The sequence below is a fragment of the Pelecanus crispus genome (assembly GCF_030463565.1).
Source record: "Pelecanus crispus isolate bPelCri1 chromosome 23 unlocalized genomic scaffold, bPelCri1.pri SUPER_23_unloc_1, whole genome shotgun sequence".
Classification (NCBI taxonomy): Eukaryota; Metazoa; Chordata; class Aves; order Pelecaniformes; family Pelecanidae; genus Pelecanus; species Pelecanus crispus.
Window position 1 is genome coordinate 13,873 of NW_027461228.1, and position 19,551 is coordinate 33,423.

The following is a 19,551-nucleotide window of genomic DNA, read 5'->3' on the forward strand; positions in this document are numbered from 1 at the left end:
TGCTGCGCGCTGATTGGCCGCTGCAGCCGCCCGTCGCTTCCCCGCCCGCCGATTGGCCGCGCCCGCCTCCCCTCCCGCCCTCCCCACCCCATTGGCTGCAGGGCGCCGCCCTGCCGCGCCCAGCTCCCTCCCCATTGGCCGCCGCTTTCCCCCCTGCCGCCGCTTCCTCTTCCGGCCCCGCCCACCCCCTCCTCCCCCCCCCCACCACGTCCCCAGCGACCATGGGCGGGCAGGCGGCGGGGGGCGGAGCCTCGCCCTGATTGGCCGGGGGCTGCGCGCGCAGCGCGGCGGCGACGGCAGGGCGGGGGAGGGGTCGCTGCGGCCGCCGCCAGCCCCGGGCGCCCCCCCGCCCCCGCTCGTCGCCATGGAAACGGGGCCCCCCGCGCCCCCCCCCGCCCCGCCCGCCCCCGCCCCAAGATGGCCCCGGCCCCCCGGCCCCAGCCCTGGCCAATGGGGTGGCGGGCGGCGCCGGCCGGCCAGGGGGGCCGCGGCCAATGAGGGGGCGGAAGAGGCCCGGCCCCACCCGGAGGTGGCCAATGAGGGGCCGGAGGGCCGGCGGGGGTCAAAGGCCGCGGCGGGGGTCAAGGCCGGGGCGACGGAGGGCCGGTGAGTGGGCGGCGGCGGCCAATGAGGGCTCCGAGGCCCCACCCCAGGCCGGGCGGCGGCCATCTTGAGGTCAGTGGAGGCCACGGCGGGGTCAACGGCGGCCAGCGCGGGGTCAACGATGGCCAGCGTGGGGTCAACAGTGGCCAGCGCGGGGTCTACGGCGGCCAGCGTGGGGTCACCGGCGGCCAGCGTGGGGTCAACGGCCAGCGCGAGGGTCAATGGCCACCACGGCGGGTCAACGGTGGCCAGCGCAGGGTCAACGGCCGCCACCCACGGGGTCAACGGTGGCCAGCGCAGGGTCAACGGCCGCCACCACGGGGTCAACGGTGGGCCAGCGTGGGGGTCAACGGCCAGCGCAGGGTCAACGGCCACCAGCACGGGGTCAGTGACCGCCAGCGCAGGGTCAACAGAGGCCAGCGGGAGGTCAACGGCGGGCCAGCGCGGGGTCAACGGAGGCCGTCAAGGGGTCAACGGCAGCCAATGAGGAGCCAGAAGCCTGCGGGAGGTCAGTGGCAGCCATCTCGGGGTCAACGGTGCCCAGCGTTGTGGGGTCAACGGTGGCCAACTCGGGGTCCAATGGTGGCCAACGCGGAGCCGACAAGCAGCCAATCAGGAGCCAGAAGCCCGCGGGAGGTTGATGGCGGCCATCTCGGGGTCAACGGAGGCCATCAAGGGGTCAACGGCAGCCAATGAGGAGCCAGAAAGCCACGGGAGGTCAGCGGCAGCCATCTTAGGGTCAACGGTGCCCAGCGTTGCGGGGGTCAGCAGGGGCCACCTTGGGGTCAGCTGTGGCCAGTGAGGAGCCTGAAGCCCACGGGAGGTCAGCGGTGGCCATCCCAGGGTCAACGACAGCCAATGTGGGGTCAACGGCAGCCAATGAGGAGCCAGAAGCTGACGGGACGTCAACGGCAGCCATCTTGGGGTCAACGGCGGCCAGCATGGGGTCAACGGCGGCCAATGGAGAAGTAACGGTAGCCAACGAGGAGCTGGAGCCTCACGGGACCTCCGCGGCGGCCATCTTAGGGCCAAGTCCATCCGCGGCGGCGCCGGAGACCCCCGCCGCCTCGACGGCGGCCATCTTGGAGCCGTCGGCAGCCCCCGCCGGCGGCCATTTCGGGCTCTCCGGGGGAGCGGAGCCTGGCGGGGGCCAACGGGCCGGGGCGGGGCTCGCAGGGCAGCCTGGGGGCCGGCATCCCGGGGCCGCGGGGGCGGACCTGGACTCGGTGAGCCTCCTGTCGGGGACGCTGGAGTCCTTGGCCAGCTCCTTCCCCGACGACGTCAGCTCCATGGGCTCCGACTCGGAAGTGGCGGCGCCGTCCTACCGCCGCACCGACCGCTACGGCTTCTTGGGGGGCAGCCAGTACTGCGAGGCGCTGTGAGTGACCCCGAAACGGGACGTTCCGCCCCAAAAACGCAGTGTCCCCCCCCGCCCGCCCCCTCCCCGGCTGGGACACCCCACGGGGCCCACATCTTCCCCCGCACCGTCGCCTCTGGGTTCCCAGGAGGGCGGCTGGGACACCCCAGGTGTGGGGCTGGCTTTGGCGGGGGGCTCGCCGTGGGGCTGGGGGGGTGTCGGGGACCCCCCACACCCACCACCCGCCCCCCCCCCCAACCCAGGGAGAGCTCGGTGCCCGTGGACGTGGCGCGGCTGCGGGAGCTGAAGTGGCTGGAGATGTTCAACCACTGGGACAAGTGGCTCTTGCGGCGCTACCAGAAGGTGGGTCCTGCCCCACGGCGGGGACCGGGCTGGGGGGTCCCAGGGTGGGGGGCGGCCATGACCCACAGGGGGTTCGGGGGGGGTAGATCTTTCAGCCCGGGCGGGGGTTTTTGGGTCTCTTCCTGCCCCATAGCAGGTCCTGGGGGTGTTCTCTTTCCCATAGCAGGGCTGCACGGCGTCCTCCTGCCCCATAGAGGGGTTTGGGGGGGTCCTCCTGCCCTATAGCAGGACTAAAGGGGGGGTTCTCCTGCCCCATAGCAGGTCCTGGGGGTGTTCTCTTTCCCATAGCAGGGCTGCGCGGGGTCCTCCTGCCCCATAGAGGGGTTTGGGGGGGTCCTCCTGCCCTATAGCAGACTAAGGGGGGGTTCTCCTGCCCCATAGCAGGTCCTGGGGGTGTTCTCTTTCCCATAGCAGGGGCTGCGCGGGGTCCTCCTGCCCCCATAGAGGGGTTTGGGGGGGTCCTCCTGCCCTATAGCAGGACTAAGGGGGGGTCCTCCTGCCCTATAGCAGGTCCTGGGGGGATCGTCCTGCCGCATTGCAGGGCTCGAGGACTTATTCTGATGTCTAGGGGGTTCTGGGGGGGTCCTCCTGCCCCATAGCAAGCTCTGGGGGTGTCTTTCTGCCCCACAGAACGGTTCTGGGGGTCCTCCTGCCCCACAGCAGACCATGGGGGCGATTCTCTTGCCCCATAGCAGGGCTGGAGAAGAGAGATTTTCCGCAATACCGCGGTTCTCGGCGAGTTCTGGTGCCCCATAGAGGGGTTGGGGGGGGGGGTTTTCCTCCTGCCCCATAGAGGGGTTTGGGGGGCTTCTCCTGCCCCATAGCAGCTCTGGGGGGGGTCCTCCTGCCCCATAGAGGGGCTCGGGGGGGCCCTCCCACCCCACGGCATGCCACGGGGGCTGCGTCTGCCTGACGGTGGGGGCCGTGGGTCTCGCCGTGGGTCCTCGCCGTGGGTCTGTCCGTCCGTGGGTCTCGCCGTGGGGTCCTGCCGTGGGTCAGGTGAAGCTGCGCTGCCGCAAAGGCATCCCCTCTTCCCTGCGAGCCCGGGCCTGGCAGCTCCTCTCCGACAGCAAAACCTTGCTGGACCGCAACCCCGGCCTCTTCCAGGTGAGGGGATGGGGGGGGGCGGGGGGTGGGCGTGGCCCCGGGGGGCGTGGCCGCGGGGGTGGGCGTGGCCCCGGGGGTGGGCGTGGCCCCGGGGGTGACGCCCGCCCCGCCGGCAGGAGCTGGAGCGGCAGCCGGGGGAGGCGCGGTGGCTGGACGCCAGTCGAGAAGGACCTGCACCGCCAGTTCCCCTTCCACGAGATGTTCGCCGCCCGGGGGCGGGCACGGGTAGGCCACGCCCACCTCCCCCGGGACACGCCCACCTCCCCGGGACACGCCCACTCGGCGGGGACACGCCCCCCTCTTCCCTGTGGTCACGCCCACCTAGGCCACGCCCCTCCCAGGCCCATCCCTGGCAGCTCTTGAATGGGTTCCCCTGGGTGGCCACGCCCCCTCCTTGGTGGCCACGCCCCCTCCTTGGTGGCCACGCCCCTCGTGGCCACACCCCTCGAGGTGGCCACGCCCCCCAGGTGGGCACTACCCCTTTGTGAATGGCTCCACCCCTTCTCCAGGGTGGCCCCTCCCCTTCTGGGTCACCTCTGCGCCTTCTGGTTGGCCCCTCCCCTTCTGATTGGCTCCTCCCTTAAGGGGTTGGCCCCTCCCCTTCTGATTGGCTCCTCCCCTAAGGGGTTGGCCCCTCCCCTTCTGATTGGCTCCTCTCCTAAGGGGTTGGCTCCTCCTCTTCTGGGTTGGTCCCTCCCCTTCTGGGTCACTCCTCCCCAGTGGGTTGGCTCCTCCCCTTATGGGTTAGCCCCTCCCCCTCCGAGCTGACTCCTCCTCCTCCAGACTGGCTCCTCCCCCTCCAAGATGGCTCCTCCCCCTTTCTGGGCTGGCCCCTCCCCTAAAGGCCTGGCTCCTCCCCCTCCCCGCTGCCTGCTCTCCCTCGGGGCTGGCCCCTCCCCCCTCCAGCCTGGCCCCTCCCCTAATTGCTTGGCTCCTCCTCCTGCGGGTTGGCTCCTCCCTCTCCCTTCCTTGTCTACCCCTTTCCCTTCCCCGCTGGCTCCTCCCCTTCCGTGGTTAGCCCCCTCCCCCGAGCCCTGACCCCGCCCCCCGGCGGCTGGCTCCTCCCCCGGCCCCGCCCGCAGGCAGCAGGACCTCTACCGCATCCTGAAGGCCTACACCGTCTACCGGCCCCAGGAGGGCTACTGCCAGGCCCAGGCCCCCGTCGCCGCCGTCCTGCTCATGCACATGCCCGCGAGGTGGGGTCACGGGGTCACGGGGGTCATGGGGGGCACCAGGGACCTGGGGTTCGTGGGGGTCACGGGGGGCACCAGGGACCGGGGGGTCACGGAGGCCTGGGAATGGGAGGGGTGGGGTGGGGTGATGGGGAGGTTGGGGGGCGTCAGTGGGGCCGGGGGGGGGGCAGGGGGGCAGGGGGGGGGGTCCCGGATGTGGGGTCACCCCGCTGACCCCCCTCCCCCCCCCCCCCCCCCCCAGCAAGCCTTCTGGTGCCTGGTGCAGATCTGCGAGAAATACCTGCCCGGCTACTACAGCGCCGGCCTGGTGAGGGGGGCCGGGGGGCAACGGGGGGTGATGGGGGGCAGCGGGGGGTGATGGGAAATGATGGGGGGCACTGGGGGGCAGTGGCGGTCCATGAAGGGCGATGGGGGCCAACGGGGGTCAAAGGGGGTCAACGGAGGTCAATGGGGGCCAATGGGAAGATGCTGGGCATCCATGGTGGCCAACAGGGGCCAAAGGGGGTCAATGGGGGCCAATGGGGAAACGCTGGGGGTCAATGGTGGTCAATGGGAGCCAATGGGGGTCAATGGTGGCTGACGGGGGTCAATGGGGAGACGCTGGGGGTCCATAGTGGTCGAGAGTGCTCAATGGGAGCCAATGGGGGCCAATGGTGGCCAACGGGGGCTAACGGGGGTCAATGGGGAGATGCTGGGCGTCAATGGTGGTCAACGGTGGTTGACGGGAGCCAATGGTGGTCAACAGGGGTTAGCGGGGACCAATGTGGGTCAATGGTGGTCAACGGGGGCCAGCAGGGGTCAATGGTGGTCAATGGGGCCAGTGGGGGTCAATGGTGGTCAATGGGGCCAGTGGGGGTCAATGGGGAGATGCTGGGGGTCAATGGTGGTCAACGGGGGCTAGTGGGGGTCAATGGTGGTCACTGGGAGCCAATGGTGGTCTGTGGTGGTCAACGGGGGGCAATGGTGGCCAGTGGTGGTCAACGGGGTCCAGTAGTGATCAGTGGTGGTCAACGGGGGCCAGCAGGGGTCAATGGTGGTCAATGGGGGCCAGTGGGGGTCAATGGGGAGACTCTGGGGATCAATGGTTGTCAACAGTGGCTAGTGGGGGTCAATGGTGGTCAGTGTGGGCCAATGGTGGTGAACGGGGGCCAGTGGTGGTCAGTGGTGGTCAATGGGAGCCAATGGTGGTCAACGGTGGTCAACGGGGGCCAGTGGGGGTCAATGGTGGTCAACGGGGGCAGTCAGTGGTGGTCAATGGGGTGCAATGGTGGTCAGTGGTGGTCAGTGGGAGCCCATGGTGGTCAATGGTGGTCAGTGGGAGCCCATGGTGGTCAATGGTGGTCAACGGGGACTGGTGGGGATCAACGGTGGTCAACGGGGGCAGTCAGTGCTGGTCAACGGGGTCCAACGGTGGTCAGCGGTGGTCAACGGGAACCAATGGTGGTCAATGGTGGTCAACGGGAGCCCATGGTGGTCAACGGTGGTCAACGGGGGCAGTCAGTGGTGGTCAACAGGGTCCAATGGTGGTCAGTGGTGGCCAACGGGGGCCAGTGGGGGTCAATGGGGAGATTCTGGGGGTCAATGGTGGTCAACGGGAACCAATGGGGGTCAATGGTGGTCAACGGGAGCCCATGGTGGTCAATGGTGGTCAACGGGGGCTGGTGGGGGTCAATGGTGGTCAACAGGGTCCAACGGTGGTCAGTGGTGGTCAACGGGAGCCAATGGTGGTCAATGGTGGTCAACGGGAGCCAATGGTGGTCAACGGGGGCCGGCGGGGGCCAGCGGGGCGCCGCCGGGGGGGGCCGGCGGGGGCTGGCGGGGGTCGGGGCCCCGCTGACCCCCCCCGTGCCCTCCCAGGAGGCCGTGCAGCTGGACGGGGAGGTGTTCGGGGCGCTGGTGCGGCGCGCGGCCCCCGCCGCCCACCGGCACCTGCGGCGCTTCCGGGTGGAGCCGGTGCTGTACCTGACCGAGTGGTTCATGTGCATCTTCGCCCGCAGCCTGCCCTGGGCCGCCGTGCTGCGCGTCTGGGACATGTTCTTCTGCGAGGGTAGGGCCCGCAGCCGCGCCCGTGTCCGTGCCGTGTAGCCGCGGCACGTGTCCGCATCCGATAGCCGCGGCCCGTGTCCGTGCCGTGTAGCCGCGGCCCGTGTCCACATCCGATAGCTGCGGTCCATGTCCGTGCCGTGTAGCCGTGGCCCGTGTCCACATCTGATAGCTGTGGTCCATGTCCGTGCCGTGTAGCCGCGGCACGTGTCCGCATCCAATAGCCGCGGCCCGTGTCCGTGCCGTGTAGCCGTGGCCCGTGTCCACATCTGATAGCTGTGGTCCATGTCCGTGCCGTGTAGCCACGACACATGTCCGCATCCGATAGCTGTGGTCCATGTCCGTGCCGCGTAGCCGCGGCACGTGTCCGCATCCGATAGCCGCGGCCCGTGTCCGTGCCGTGTAGCCACGACACGTGTCCGCATCCAATAGCCGCGGCCCGTGTCCGTGCCGTGTAGCCGCGGCCCGTGTCCACATCTGATAGCTGTGGTCCATGTCCGTGCCGTGTAGCCACGACACATGTCCGCATCCGATAGCTGTGGTCCATGTCCGTGCCGCGTAGCCGCGGCACATGTCCGCATCCGATAGCTGTGGTCCATGTCCGTGCCGTGTAGCCGCGGCACGTGTCCGCATCCAATAGCCGCGGCCCATGTCCGTGCCGTGTAGCCGCGGCACATGTCCGCATCCGATAGCTGTGGTCCATGTCCGTGCCGTGTAGCCGCGGCACGTGTCCGCATCCAATAGCCGCGGCCCGTGTCCGTGCCGTGTAGCCGCGGCCCATGTCCACATCTGATAGCTGTGGTCCATGTCCGTGCCGTGTAGCCGTGGCACATGTCCGCATCCGATAGCTGCAGCCCGTGTCTGTGCCGTGTAGCCGCGGCACGTGTCCGCATCCAATAGCCGCGGCCCGTGTCTGTGCCGTGTAGCCACGGCCCGTGTCCACCCACATCCAATATCCATGTCCCACATCCGTGGCCTGTAGCTGTGGCCCACGTCCACCTCCTGTGTCCATGTCCGATATCCACGTCCCACATCCGTGTCCCCACGTCCCGTATCTTCATGCCAACGCCCCATGGTCACGTCCCACGCCCCATATCTACGCCCCACGTCCGCATCCATGTCTTCATGTCCTGCATCCATGCCCTTACGTCCCATATCTTCATGCCAACGTCCCATATCCACGTCCCACGTCCCATATCCACGTCCCATGGGCCGTATCTTCATGCCAACGTCCCATATCCACGTCCCACGTCCCATATCCACGTCCCATGGGCCGTATCTTCATGCCAACGTCCCATATCCACGTCCCACGTCCCATATCCACGTCCCATGGGCCGTATCTTCATGTCAACGTCCCATATCCACGTCCCACGTCCCATATCCACGTCCCATGGGCCGTATCTTCATGCCAACGTCCCATATCCACGTCCCACGTCCCGTCCCCACGTCCCATGGGCCGTATCTTCATGCCAACGTCCCATATCCACGTCCCACGTCCCGTCCCCACGTCCCATGGGCCGTATCTTCATGCCAACGTCCCATATCCACGTCCCACGTCCCAATATCCACGTCCCATGGGCCGTATCTTCATGCCAACGTCCCATATCCACGTCCCACGTCCCATATCCACGTCCCATGGGCCGTATCTTCATGCCAACGTCCCGTATCCACGTCCCACGTCCCGTCCCCATGTCCCATGGGCCGTATCTTCATGCCAACGTCCCATATCCACGTCCCACGTCCCGTCCCCACGTCCCATGGGCCGTATCTTCATGCCAACGTCCCATATCCACGTCCCACGTCCCATATCCACGTCCCATGGGCCGTATCTTCATGCCAACGTCCCATATCCACGTCCCACGTCCCGTCCCCACGTCCCATCCCCACATCCTGCGTCCCATCCCCACGTCCCACATCCGTGTCCCCACATCCCGTCCCCATGTCCCATGTCCCACACCACATCCCGTATCCCCATGTCAACGTCCCGTATCCACGTCCCACATCCCATCCCCACGTCCCATGCCCTGTCCCCACGTCCCACCACTGCATCCCGTATCTTCATGCCAACGTCCTGTCCCCACGTCCCGCATCCCGTATGTGTGTCCCACGTCCCATATCCACGTCCCACATCCCATCCCCACGTCCCATGTCCCATATCCACGTCCCACGTCCCGTATCTTCATGCCAACGTCCCATCCCCACGTCCCACGCCCCGTCCCCACGTCCCATCCCCACGTCCGACACCCCATCCCCATGTCGCACGCCCCATATCCATGTCCCGTGTCCTATATCCATGTCCCACGTCCCATATCTTCATGCCAACGTCCCATCCCCACGTCCTGCGCCCCATCCCCACGCCCCATCCCGACATCCCACATCCCACATCCCATATCCATGTCCCACGTCCCGTATCTTCATGCCAACGCCCCATCCCCACGTCCCACGTCCCGTCCCCACGCCCCATCCCCACGTCCCACATCCCATATCCATGTCCCACGTCCCGTATCTTCATGCCAACACCCCCATCCCCACGTCCCACGTCCCGTCCCCACGCCCCATCCCCACGTCCCACATCCCATATCCATGTCCCACGTCCCGTATCTTCATGCCAACGTCCCGTCCCCACGTCCCATCCCCACGTCCCACATCCCGTATCTGTGTCCCATGTCCCCGTATCTTCATGCCAACGTCCCATCCCCACGTCCCACGCCCCGTATCTTCATGCCAACATCCCATCCGCACATCCCACGTCCCATCCCCACATCCCACGTCCTGTATCTTCATGCCAACGTCCCATCCCCACATGCCATATCCCATCCCCATGTCCCACGCCCCATCCCCATGTCCCATCCCCACGTCCCATCCCCACGTCCCATGCCCCATCCCCATGTCCCACATCCCATATCCATGTCCCACGTCCCGTATCTTCATGCCAACGTCCCATCCCCACGTCCCACGCCCCGTCCCCACGTCCCACGCCCCGTCCCCACGCCCCATCCCCACATCCCATGCCCCATCCCCACGTCCCACATCCCATATCCATGTCCCACGTCCCGTATCTTCATGCCAACGCCCCATCCCCACATCCCACGTCTCATCCCCACGCCCCATCCCCACGTCCCACATCCCATATCCATGTCCCACGTCCCATCCCCACGCCCCGTCCCCACGTCCCACATCCCATATCCATGTCCCACGTCCCGTATCTTCATGCCAACGCCCCATCCCCACGTCCCACACCCCATCCCCCACGTCCCACGCCCCATCCCCACGTCCCACATCCCATATCCATGTCCCACGTCCCATCCCCACGTCCCACATCCCATATCCATGTCCCCACGTCCCATCCCCACGTCCCACGCCCCGTCCCATGCCCCATCCCCACGTCCCACATCCCATATCCATGTCCCACGTCCCATCCCCACGTCCCACGCCCCGTCCCATGCCCCATCCCCACGTCCCACATCCCATATCCATGTCCCACGTCCCATCCCCACGTCCCGTCCCCACGTCCCACGCCCCAATCCCCATGTCCCACATCCCATATCCATGACCCACATCCCATCCCCACATCCCATCCCCACGTCCCATGCCCCATCCCCACGTCCCACACCCCCATATCCATGTCCCACGTCCCATCCCCACATCCCACACCCCATCCCCACGTCCCACGCCCCGTCCCACGCCCCATCCCCACGTCCCACGCCCCATCCCCACGTCCACACGCCCCATCCCCACGTCCCACATCCCATATCCATGTCCCACGTCCCGTATCTTCATGCCAACGCCCCGTCCCCACGTCCCACGCCCCATCCCCACGTCCCACACCCTATATCCATGTCCCACGTCCCATCCCCACGTCCCACGCCCCATCCCCACGTCCCACATCCCATATCCATGTCCCACGTCCCGTATCTTCATGCCAACGCCCCGTCCCCACGTCCCACGCCCCGTCCCCACAATCCCACGTCCCGTCCCCACATCCCATGCCCCATCCCCATGTCCCACATCCCATATCCATGTCCCACGTCCCGTATCTTCATGCCAACGCCCCATCCCCACATCCCACGTCTCATCCCCACGCCCCATCCCCACGTCCCGCATCCCATATCCATGTCCCACATCCCATCCCCACGCCCCGTCCCCACGTCCCACATCCCATATCCATGACCCACATCCCATCCCCACATCCCATCCCCACGCCCCATCCCCACATCCCACATCCCACATCCCATATCCATGTCCCACATCCCGTATCTTCATGCCAACGCCCCATCCCCACGTCCCACGCCCCATCCCCACGTCCCACATCCCATATCCATGTCCCACGTCCCATCCCCACATCCCATCCCCACATCCCACGCCCCATCCCCATGTCCCACATCCCATATCCATGTCCCACGTCCCATCCCCACGCCCCATCCCCACGTCCCACATCCCATATCCATGTCCCACGTCCCATCCCCACGTCCCACGCCCCGTCCCATGCCCCATCCCCACGTCCCACATCCCATATCCATGTCCCACGCCCTGTATCTTCACGCCAACGCCCCGTCCCCACGTCCCACGTCCCGTCCCCACGTCCCACGCCCCATCCCCACGTCCCACACCCCATATCCATGTCCCACGCCCCGTATCTTCACGCCAACGCCCCGTCCCCACGTCCCACGTCCCGTCCCCACGTCCCACGCCCCATCCCCATGTCCCACACCCCATATCCATGTCCCACGCCCCGTATCTTCACGCCAACCGCCCCGTCCCCACGCCCCGCGCCCCCCGCTCACGCCCCGTCCCCGCCGCAGGGGTGAAGATCATGTTCCGGGTGGGGCTGGTGCTGCTGCGCCAGGCGCTGGGGACCCCCGAGAAGCTGCGGAGCTGCCAGGGGATGTACGAGACCATGGAGCGGCTGCGCAGCGTCCCCCCCCCCCCGGCCTGCACGAGGACGCCCTGGTGCACCAGGTGGGGGCGGGGACACGGGGGCGTGGGGGGCGTGGGGGGCGTGGGGGGATGTGGGGGGCGTGGGGGGATGTGGGGGGATGTGGGGGGCATGGGGGGATGTGGGGGGATGTGGGGGGCGTGGGGGGATGTGGGGGGCATGGGGGGGGCATGGGGGGGACGTGGGGGGATGTGGGGGGCATGGGGGGGCGTGGGGGGACATGGGGGGATGTGGGGGGATGTGGGGGCATGGGGGGCATGGGGGGATGTGGGGGGACGTGGGGGCATGGGGGGACATGGGGGATGTGGGGGGTGTGGGGGGCATGGGGGACGTGGGGGGGCATGGGGGACATGGGGGGACGTGGGGGCATGGGGGGCATGGGGGGCATGGGGGGGCATGGGGGACATGGGGGGGCGTGGGGGGATGTGGGGGGATGTGGGGGGCATGGGGGATGTGGGGGCCATGGGGGGCACACGGGGCCATGGGGGGGGGGCTCCTGGGGGCTTTGGGGGGACGTGGCTGGTGGTGGCCGTGATGACGCAGCGTGGCCGTGTGTCCCCGTGTCCGTGTGTCCCCACATCCATGTGTCCCCCGTGTCCTCATGTCCATGTTTCCCTGTGTCTGTGTCTGTGTCCATCCCCGTGTCCGTGTGTCCCCATGTCCATGTGTCCCGGTATCCCTGTGTCCCGGTGTCCCCATCCCCGTGTCTGTGTGTCCCCATGTCCATGTGTCCCTGTGTCCCCATGTCCGTGTCCATGTGTCCCCATGTCCATGTGTCCCGGTATCCCTGTGTCCCTGTGTCCCCATGTCCCTGTGTCCGTGCCCGTGTCCCCGTGCCCCTGTGTCCCCCCGTGTCCCCGTGTCCGTGTCTGTCCCCCCGTGTCCCCCCGTGCCCCCTTGTCCCCCCATGCCCCCGTGTCCCCGTGTGCCCCCGTGTGTCCCCGTGTCCGTGTGTCTGTGTCTGTGTCCCCGTGTCCCCTTGTCCCCCCGTGTCCCCCCGTGTCCCCCCGTGTCCCCGTGTCCGTGTGTCTGTGTCTGTGTCCCCGTGTCCCCTTGTCCCCCCGTGTCCCCCCGTGTCCCTGTGTCCGTGTCCCCCTGTGTCCCCCCGTGTCCCCATGTCCCCCCGTGTCCCCCTGTGTCCCCCCGTGTCTGTGTCCTCGTGTGTCCTCGTGTCCCTGTGTCTGTCTGTGTCCCCGTGTGTCCCCTTGTCCCCCCGTGTCCCCCCGTGTCCCTGTGTCTGTGTCTGTGTCCCCCCGTGCCCCCGTGTCCCCGTGTCCCCGTGTCCCCCCGTGTCCCCCCGTGTCCCCCCCGTGTCCCCGTGTCCCCGTGTCCCCCCGTGTCCCCCCCGTGCCCCCGTGTCCCCGTGTCCCCCCGTGTCCCCCCGTGCCCCCGTGTCCCCATGTCCCACCGTGTCCCCCTGTGTCCCCCCGTGCCCCCTTGTCCCCCCCGTGTCCCCGTGTCCCCCCGTGTCCCTGTGTCCCCCCGTGCCCCCTTGTCCCCCTGTGCCCCGTGTCCCCCCGTGCCCCCGTGTCCCCCCCGTGCCCCCGTGTCCCCGTGCCCCCGTGTCCCCGTGTCCCCCCGTGCCCCCGTGTCCCCCCGTGCCCCCGTGTCCCCGTGCCCCCGTGTCCCCGTGTCCCCCCCGTGCCCCCGTGTCCCCCCGTGTCCCCCCGTGCCCCCCGTGTCCCCCCCGTGTCCCCCCGTGTCCCCCGTGCCCCCCGTGTCCCCCCGTGTCCCCCCGTGTCCCCCCGTGTCCCCGTGCCCCCGTGTCCCCCCGTGTCCCCCCGTGTCCCCCCCGTGCCCCCGTGTCCCCCCGTGCCCCCCGTGTCCCCCCGTGTCCCCGTGCCCCCGTGTCCCCGTGTCCCCCCGTGCCCCCGTGTCCCCCCGTGTCCCCGTGCCCCCCGTGTCCCCCCGTGTCCCCCCGTGCCCCCGTGTCCCCCCGTGCCCCCGTGTCCCCCCGTGTCCCTGTGTCCCCCCGTGCTCCCATGTCCCCCCGTGTCCCCGTGCCCCCGTGTCCCCGTGTCCCCCCCGTGCCCCCGTGTCCCCCCCGTGTCCCCCCGTGTCCCTGTGTCCCCCCGTGCCCCCGTGTCCCCCGTGCCCCCGTCCCCCCCGTGCCCCCGGTCCCCCCGTGTCCCCCCGTGTCCCCCCGTGCCCCCGTGTCCCCCCGTGTGTCCGTGTCCGTGTCTGTGTCGTCCCCGTGCCCCCGGTCCCCCCGTGTCCCCGTGCCCCCGTGTCCCCCCGTGTCCCCCCGTGTCCCCGTGCCCCCGTGTCCCCCCATGTCCCCCCCGTGTCCCCCCATGTCCCCCCCGTGTCCCCCCGTGCCCCCGTGTCCCCCCCGTGCCCCCGTGTCCCCCCGTGTCCCTGTGTCCCCCCGTGCCCCCTTGTACCCCCCGTGTCCCCCCGTGTCCCTGTGACCCCCCGTGCCCCCGTGTCCCCCCGTGTCCCCGTGTCCGTGTCTGTGTCCCCGTGCCCGTGCCCCGTGTCCCCCGTGTCCCCGTGCCCCCGTGTCCCCCCGTGTCCCCCCGTGTCCCCCCGTGTCCCCCCGTCCCCCTGTGTCCCCCCGTGTCCCCGTGCCCCCGTGTCCCCCCGTGTCCCCCGTGTCCGTGTCTGTGTCCCCGTGCCCCCGTGTCCCCCCGTGTCCCCGTGCCCCCGTGTCCCCCCGTGTCCCCCCGTGTCCCCCCCCCCCTGTGTCCCCCCGTGTCCCGTGCCCCCCGTGTCCCCCCATGTCCCCCCCGTGTCCCCCCGTGTCCCCACCGTGCCCCCGTGTCCCCGTGCCCCCGTGTCCCCCCGTGTCCCCGTGTCCGTGTCTGTGTCCCCGTGCCCCCGTGTCCCCCGTGTCCCCGTGCCCCCGTGTCCCCCCGTGTCCCCCCGTGTCCCCCCCGTGTCCCCCCGTGTCCCCTGTGTCCCCCCCCGTGCCCCCGTGTCCCCCCGTGTCCCCCCGTGCCCCCGTGTCCCCCCGTGCCCCCGTGTCCCCCCGTGTCCCCGTGTCCGTGTCTGTGTCCCCGTGCCCCCGTGTCCCCCCGTGTCCCCGTGCCCCCGTGTCCCCCCCGTGTCCCCCCGTGTCCCCCCGTCCCCCTGTGTCCCCCCGTGTCCCCGTGCCCCCGTGTCCCCCCATGTCCCCCCGTGTCCCCCCATGTCCCCCCGTGTCCCCCCGTGCCCCCGTGTCCCCACCGTGCCCCCGTGTCCCCCCGTGTCCCTGTGTCCCCCCGTGCCCCCCTTGTCCCCCCGTGTCCCCCCCGTGTCCCTGTGACCCCCCGTGCCCCCGTGTCCCCCCGTGTCCCCCCGTGCCCCGTGTCCCCCCGTGTCCCCCCGTGTCCCCGTGCCCCCGTGTCCCCCCGTGTCCCCCCGTGTCCCCCCCGTGCCCCCGTGTCCCCCCGTGCCCCCGTGTCCCCCCGTGTCCCCGTGCCCCCGTGTCCCCCGTGTCCCCCCCGTGCCCACCGTGTCCCCCCGTGTCCCCGTGCCCCCGTGTCCCCCCGTGTCCCCCCGTGCCCCCGTGTCCCCCCGTGCCCCCCGTGTCCCCCCGTGTCCCTGTGTCCCCCCGTGCTCCCATGTCCCCCCGTGTCCCCGTGCCCCCGTGTCCCCGTGTCCCCCCGTGCCCCCCGTGTCCCCCCGTGTCCCCCCGTGTCCCTGTGTCCCCCCGTGCCCCCGTGTCCCCCCGTGTCCCCCCGTGCCCCCGTGTCCCCCCGTGTCCCCCCGTGTCCCCCCGTGCCCCCGTGTCCCCCCGTGTGTCCGTGTCCGTGTCTGTGTCCCCGTGCCCCCGTGTCCCCCCGTGTCCCCCCGTGTCCCCCGTGCCCCCGTGTCCCCCCCATGTCCCCCCGTGTCCCCCCATGTCCCCCCCGTGTCCCCCCGTGCCCCCCGTGTCCCCCCGTGCCCCCGTGTCCCCCCGTGTCCCTGTGTCCCCCCGTGCCCCTTGTCCCCCCGTGTCCCCCCCCCCCCGTGTCCCTGTGACCCCCCGTGCCCCCGTGTCCCCCCGTGTCCCCGTGTCCGTGTCTGTGTCCCCGTGCCCCCGTGTCCCCCCGTGTCCCCCCGTGTCCCCCCGTGTCCCCCCGTCCCCCTGTGTCCCCCCGTGTCCCCGTGCCCCCGTGTCCCCCCCGTGTCCCCGTGTCCGTGTCTGTGTCCCCGTGCCCCCCGTGTCCCCCCGTGTCCCCGTGCCCCACGTGTCCCCCCGTGTCCCCCCGTGTCCCCCCGTCCCCCTGTGTCCCCCCGTGTCCCCGTGCCCCCGTGTCCCCCCCATGTCCCCCCGTGTCCCCCCGTGTCCCCCCGTGCCCCCGTGTCCCCGTGCCCCCGTGTCCCCCCGTGTCCCCCGTGTCCGTGTCTGTGTCCCCGTGCCCCCGTGTCCCCCGTGTCCCGTGCCCCCGTGTCCCCCCGTGTCCCCCCGTGTCCCCCCCGTGTCCCCCCGTGTCCCCCCGTGTCCCCCCGTGCCCCCGTGTCCCCCCGTGTCCCCCCGTGCCCCCGTGTCCCCCCGTGCCCCCGTGTCCCCCCGTGTCCCCGTGTCCGTGTCTGTGTCCCCGTGCCCCCGTGTCCCCCCGTGTCCCCGTGCCCCCGTGTCCCCCCGTGTCCCCCCCGTGTCCCCCCGTCCCCCTGTGTCCCCCCGTGTCCCCGTGCCCCCGTGTCCCCCCATGTCCCCCCGTGTCCCCCCATGTCCCCCCGTGTCCCCCCGTGCCCCCGTGTCCCCCCGTGCCCCCGTGTCCCCCCGTGTCCCTGTGTCCCCCCGTGCCCCCCTTGTCCCCCCGTGTCCCCCCGTGTCCCTGTGACCCCCCGTGCCCCCGTGTCCCCCCGTGTCCCCCCGTGCCCCCCGTGTCCCCGTGCCCCCGTGTCCCCCCGTGTCCCCGTGTCCGTGTCTGTGTCCCCGTGCCCCCGTGTCCCCCGTGTCCCCGTGCCCCCGTGTCCCCCCGTGTCCCCCCGTGTCCCCCCGTGTCCCCCCGTCCCCCTGTGTCCCCCCGTGTCCCCGTGCCCCCGTGTCCCCCGTGTCCCCGTGCCCCCGTGTCCCCCCGTGTCCCCCCGTGTCCCCCCGTGTCCCCCCGTCCCCCTGTGTTCCCCCGTGCCCCCGTGTCCCCCCGTGTCCCCCCGTGTCCCCGTGTCCCCCCGTCCCCCCGTGTCCCCCCGTGTCCCCCCGTGTCCCCCCGTGCCCCCGTGTCCCCCCGTGTCCCCCCCATGTCCCCCCGTGTTCCCCCGTGCCCCCGTGTCCCCCCGTGTCCCCCCGTGCCCCCGTGTCCCCCCGTGTCCCCCCGTCCCCCTGTGTCCCCCCGTGTCCCCGTGCCCCCGTGTCCCCCCATGTCCCCCCGTGTCCCCCCGTGCCCCCGTGTCCCCCCGTGTCCCCCCCGCGCCCCCGTGTCCCCCCCGTGCCCCCCGTGTCCCCCCGTGCCCCCGTGTCCCCCCCGTGTCCCCCCCGCGCCCCCGCGCAGGTGACGTCGGTGCCGGTGACGGAGGCGCTGCTGGAGCGGGAGAGCGGGGCGCAGCTGCGGCGCTGGCGGGAGACGCGGGGGGAGCTGCAGCGGCCGCCCCCCCCCCCGGCTGCACGGGGCCCCGCGCCATCCTGCAGCAGCGGCAGCGGGGGGCGGCCGGGGACCCCCCCCCCCGCGGGGACCCCCCCGGGCTCCCAGGGGCCCCCGGAGACGGCGGGGACCCCCCCCGGGGGGGGAGGGGCGCCGGCGGGAAGGGGGGGCGGCGAGGGAGGGGGAGGGGGATCCCCAGAAAGGGGGGGGCCCCCCCCGGGGCGGGGGCTGCTGGGGCGCTACCGGCTGCGGCTGCCGGGGGCGGGGGAGGGGCGGGGGGGAGGGGCGCAGGAGGAGCGGCGGCGGCGACCACCGGAGCCCAACCCCGAGCGGCGGCCGGAGCCCCCGGGGGGGGCGGGCGGCGGCCGGGCAGGTGAGGGGGCGGGGAGGGAGTGAGTGATTGATTGGCGGCTGCGGGGAGTGATTGACGGCTGTCAGGGAGTGATTGACGGCTGTCGGGTGATTGATTGGCAGCTGCGGGGAGTGATTGACGGCTGTCGGGTGATTGATTGGCGGCTGCTGGGAGTGATTGACAGCTGTCGGGTGATTGATTGGCAGCTGCGGGGAGTGATTGGCGGCTGTTGGGTGATTGATTGGCGGCTGCGGGGAGTGATTGGCGGCTGCTGAGAGTGATTGATGGCTGCTGGGAGTGATTGACGGCTGCGGGGAGTGATTGGCGGCTGCTGGGAGTGATTGGCGGCTGTCGGGTGATTGATTGGCAGCTGCTGGGAGTGATTGGCGGCTGCTGAGAGTGATTGACGGCTGTCGGGTGATTGATTGGCGGCTGCTGGGAGTGATTTGACGGCTGCGGGGAGTGATTGACGGCTGCAGGGAGTGATTGACGGCTGCGGGGAGTGATTGGCGGCTGCTGGGAGTGATTGACGGCTGCTGAGAGTGATTGACGGCTGTGGGGAGTGATTGACGGCTGTCGGGTGATTGATTGGCGGCTGCTGGGAGTGATTGATGGCTGTCGGGTGATTGATTGACGGCTGCGGGGAGTGATTGACGGCTGTCGGGTGAATGATTGGCGGCTGCTGGGAGTGATTGACGGCTGTCGGGTGATTGATTGGCGGCTGCTGAGAGTGATTGGCGGCTGCTGGGAGTGATTGACAGCTGTCGGGTGATTGATTGGCAGCTGCTGGGAGTGATTGACGGCTGCTGGGAGTGATTGACGGCTGTCAGGTGATTGATTGGCAGCTGCTGGGAGTGATTGACGGCTGCCGTGGGGTGATTGACAGCTGTCGGGAGTGATTGACAGCTGCTGGCAGTGATTGACGGCTCCCGTTGAAGGCTGTGACGGGCAGCCTTTGATTGACAGCTCCCCTTGATTGACAGCTCCCTTTGATTGACGCCCCCCTTGATTGACAGCTGCCTCCGCGGGCGAGCCGATCCGATTGGCGGCCGTGACGGATGATTGACAGCGAGCCTGGCCAGCCTGTGATTGACAGCTCCCCGTGATTGACAGCTCCCCGTGATTGACAGCTCCCCCATCGGCTGCGCCGGCCTCCGGTCGACGCCCCAGATCGGGCGATCGATTGGCAGCGCCTGAGCGCGCGATCGGACCATTGATTAACCAGCTCTGATCGCGCGCTCGGCCGATCGATTAACCGGCCCCGATCGCGCGCTCGGCCGATCGATTAACCGGCCCCCGATCGCGCGCTCGGCCGATCGACTAACCGGCCCCGATCGCGCGCTCGGCCGATCGATTGGCCGCCCCTGACCGCGCGCGCGGGAGGTTGATTGACAGCTCCCTGGCGCCTGAGGCCCCGCCCCTCCGCTCCCCCCTCCCCCCACCCCGTGCGCTTATTTAACGGGACGCCCCCTCCCCCCCCCCCGCCCCCTCACTTTTTTGGGTCAAAAAAGGCAAAAAAAAAAAAAAAAAAAAAAGACTGGGCCCCGAGTGGTTTTTTGGGCGGGGCCCCTTTAAGGGCCGCCGGGCGGCGGCGCCCGCTGATGACGTCACTTCCGGGCGGAAGCGGCGCCGCGCAGCAGCCGCCGCGCGGGACTCGGGCGGGTGAGCGGCGGCGGCGGCGCGCGGGGGGGGGGGGGGGGGGGATTTGCATATGCAAATGAGGGCGGGGGCATCGCCGGGGGGGCCGGGAATGAGGGGGGGGAGCGGGAGCCAATGGGGGCTAATTGGGGCTGTTAATGAGGGCTAATTGGGGCTGTTAATGAGGGCTAATGGGGGCTGTTAATGGGGGCTAATTGGGGCTGTTAATGAGGGCTAATGGGGGCTGTTAATGAGGGCTAATTGGGGCTGTTAATGGGGGCTAATTGGGGCTGTTAATGAGGGCTAATGGGGGCTGTTAATGGGGGCTAATTGGGGCTGTTAATGAGGGCTAATGGGGGCTGTTAATGGGGGCTAATTGGGGCTGTTAATGGGGGCTAATGGGGGCTGTTAATGAGGGCTAATTGGGGCTGTTAATGAGGGCTAATTGGGGCTGTTAATGGGGGCTA

General features: G+C 70.1%; 1 protein-coding gene across 1 annotated transcript; it reads left to right on the forward strand.

The window, feature by feature from the left end:
• The first annotated feature begins 1,243 nt into the window (after nt 1-1,243).
• On the forward strand, nt 1,244-18,643 carry LOC142596783 (TBC1 domain family member 10A-like). The gene is given in 16 exon segments (XM_075727254.1): nt 1,244-1,320; nt 1,403-1,981; nt 2,224-2,323; nt 3,323-3,430; nt 3,547-3,588; nt 3,590-3,643; nt 3,645-3,655; nt 4,513-4,631; nt 4,869-4,930; nt 6,481-6,670; nt 11,469-11,584; nt 11,587-11,625; nt 17,005-17,097; nt 17,099-17,122; nt 17,569-17,679; nt 18,560-18,643. Coding segments are annotated over 16 exon segments (1,809 nt in total).
• Nucleotides 18,644-19,551: the final 908 nt, after the last annotated feature.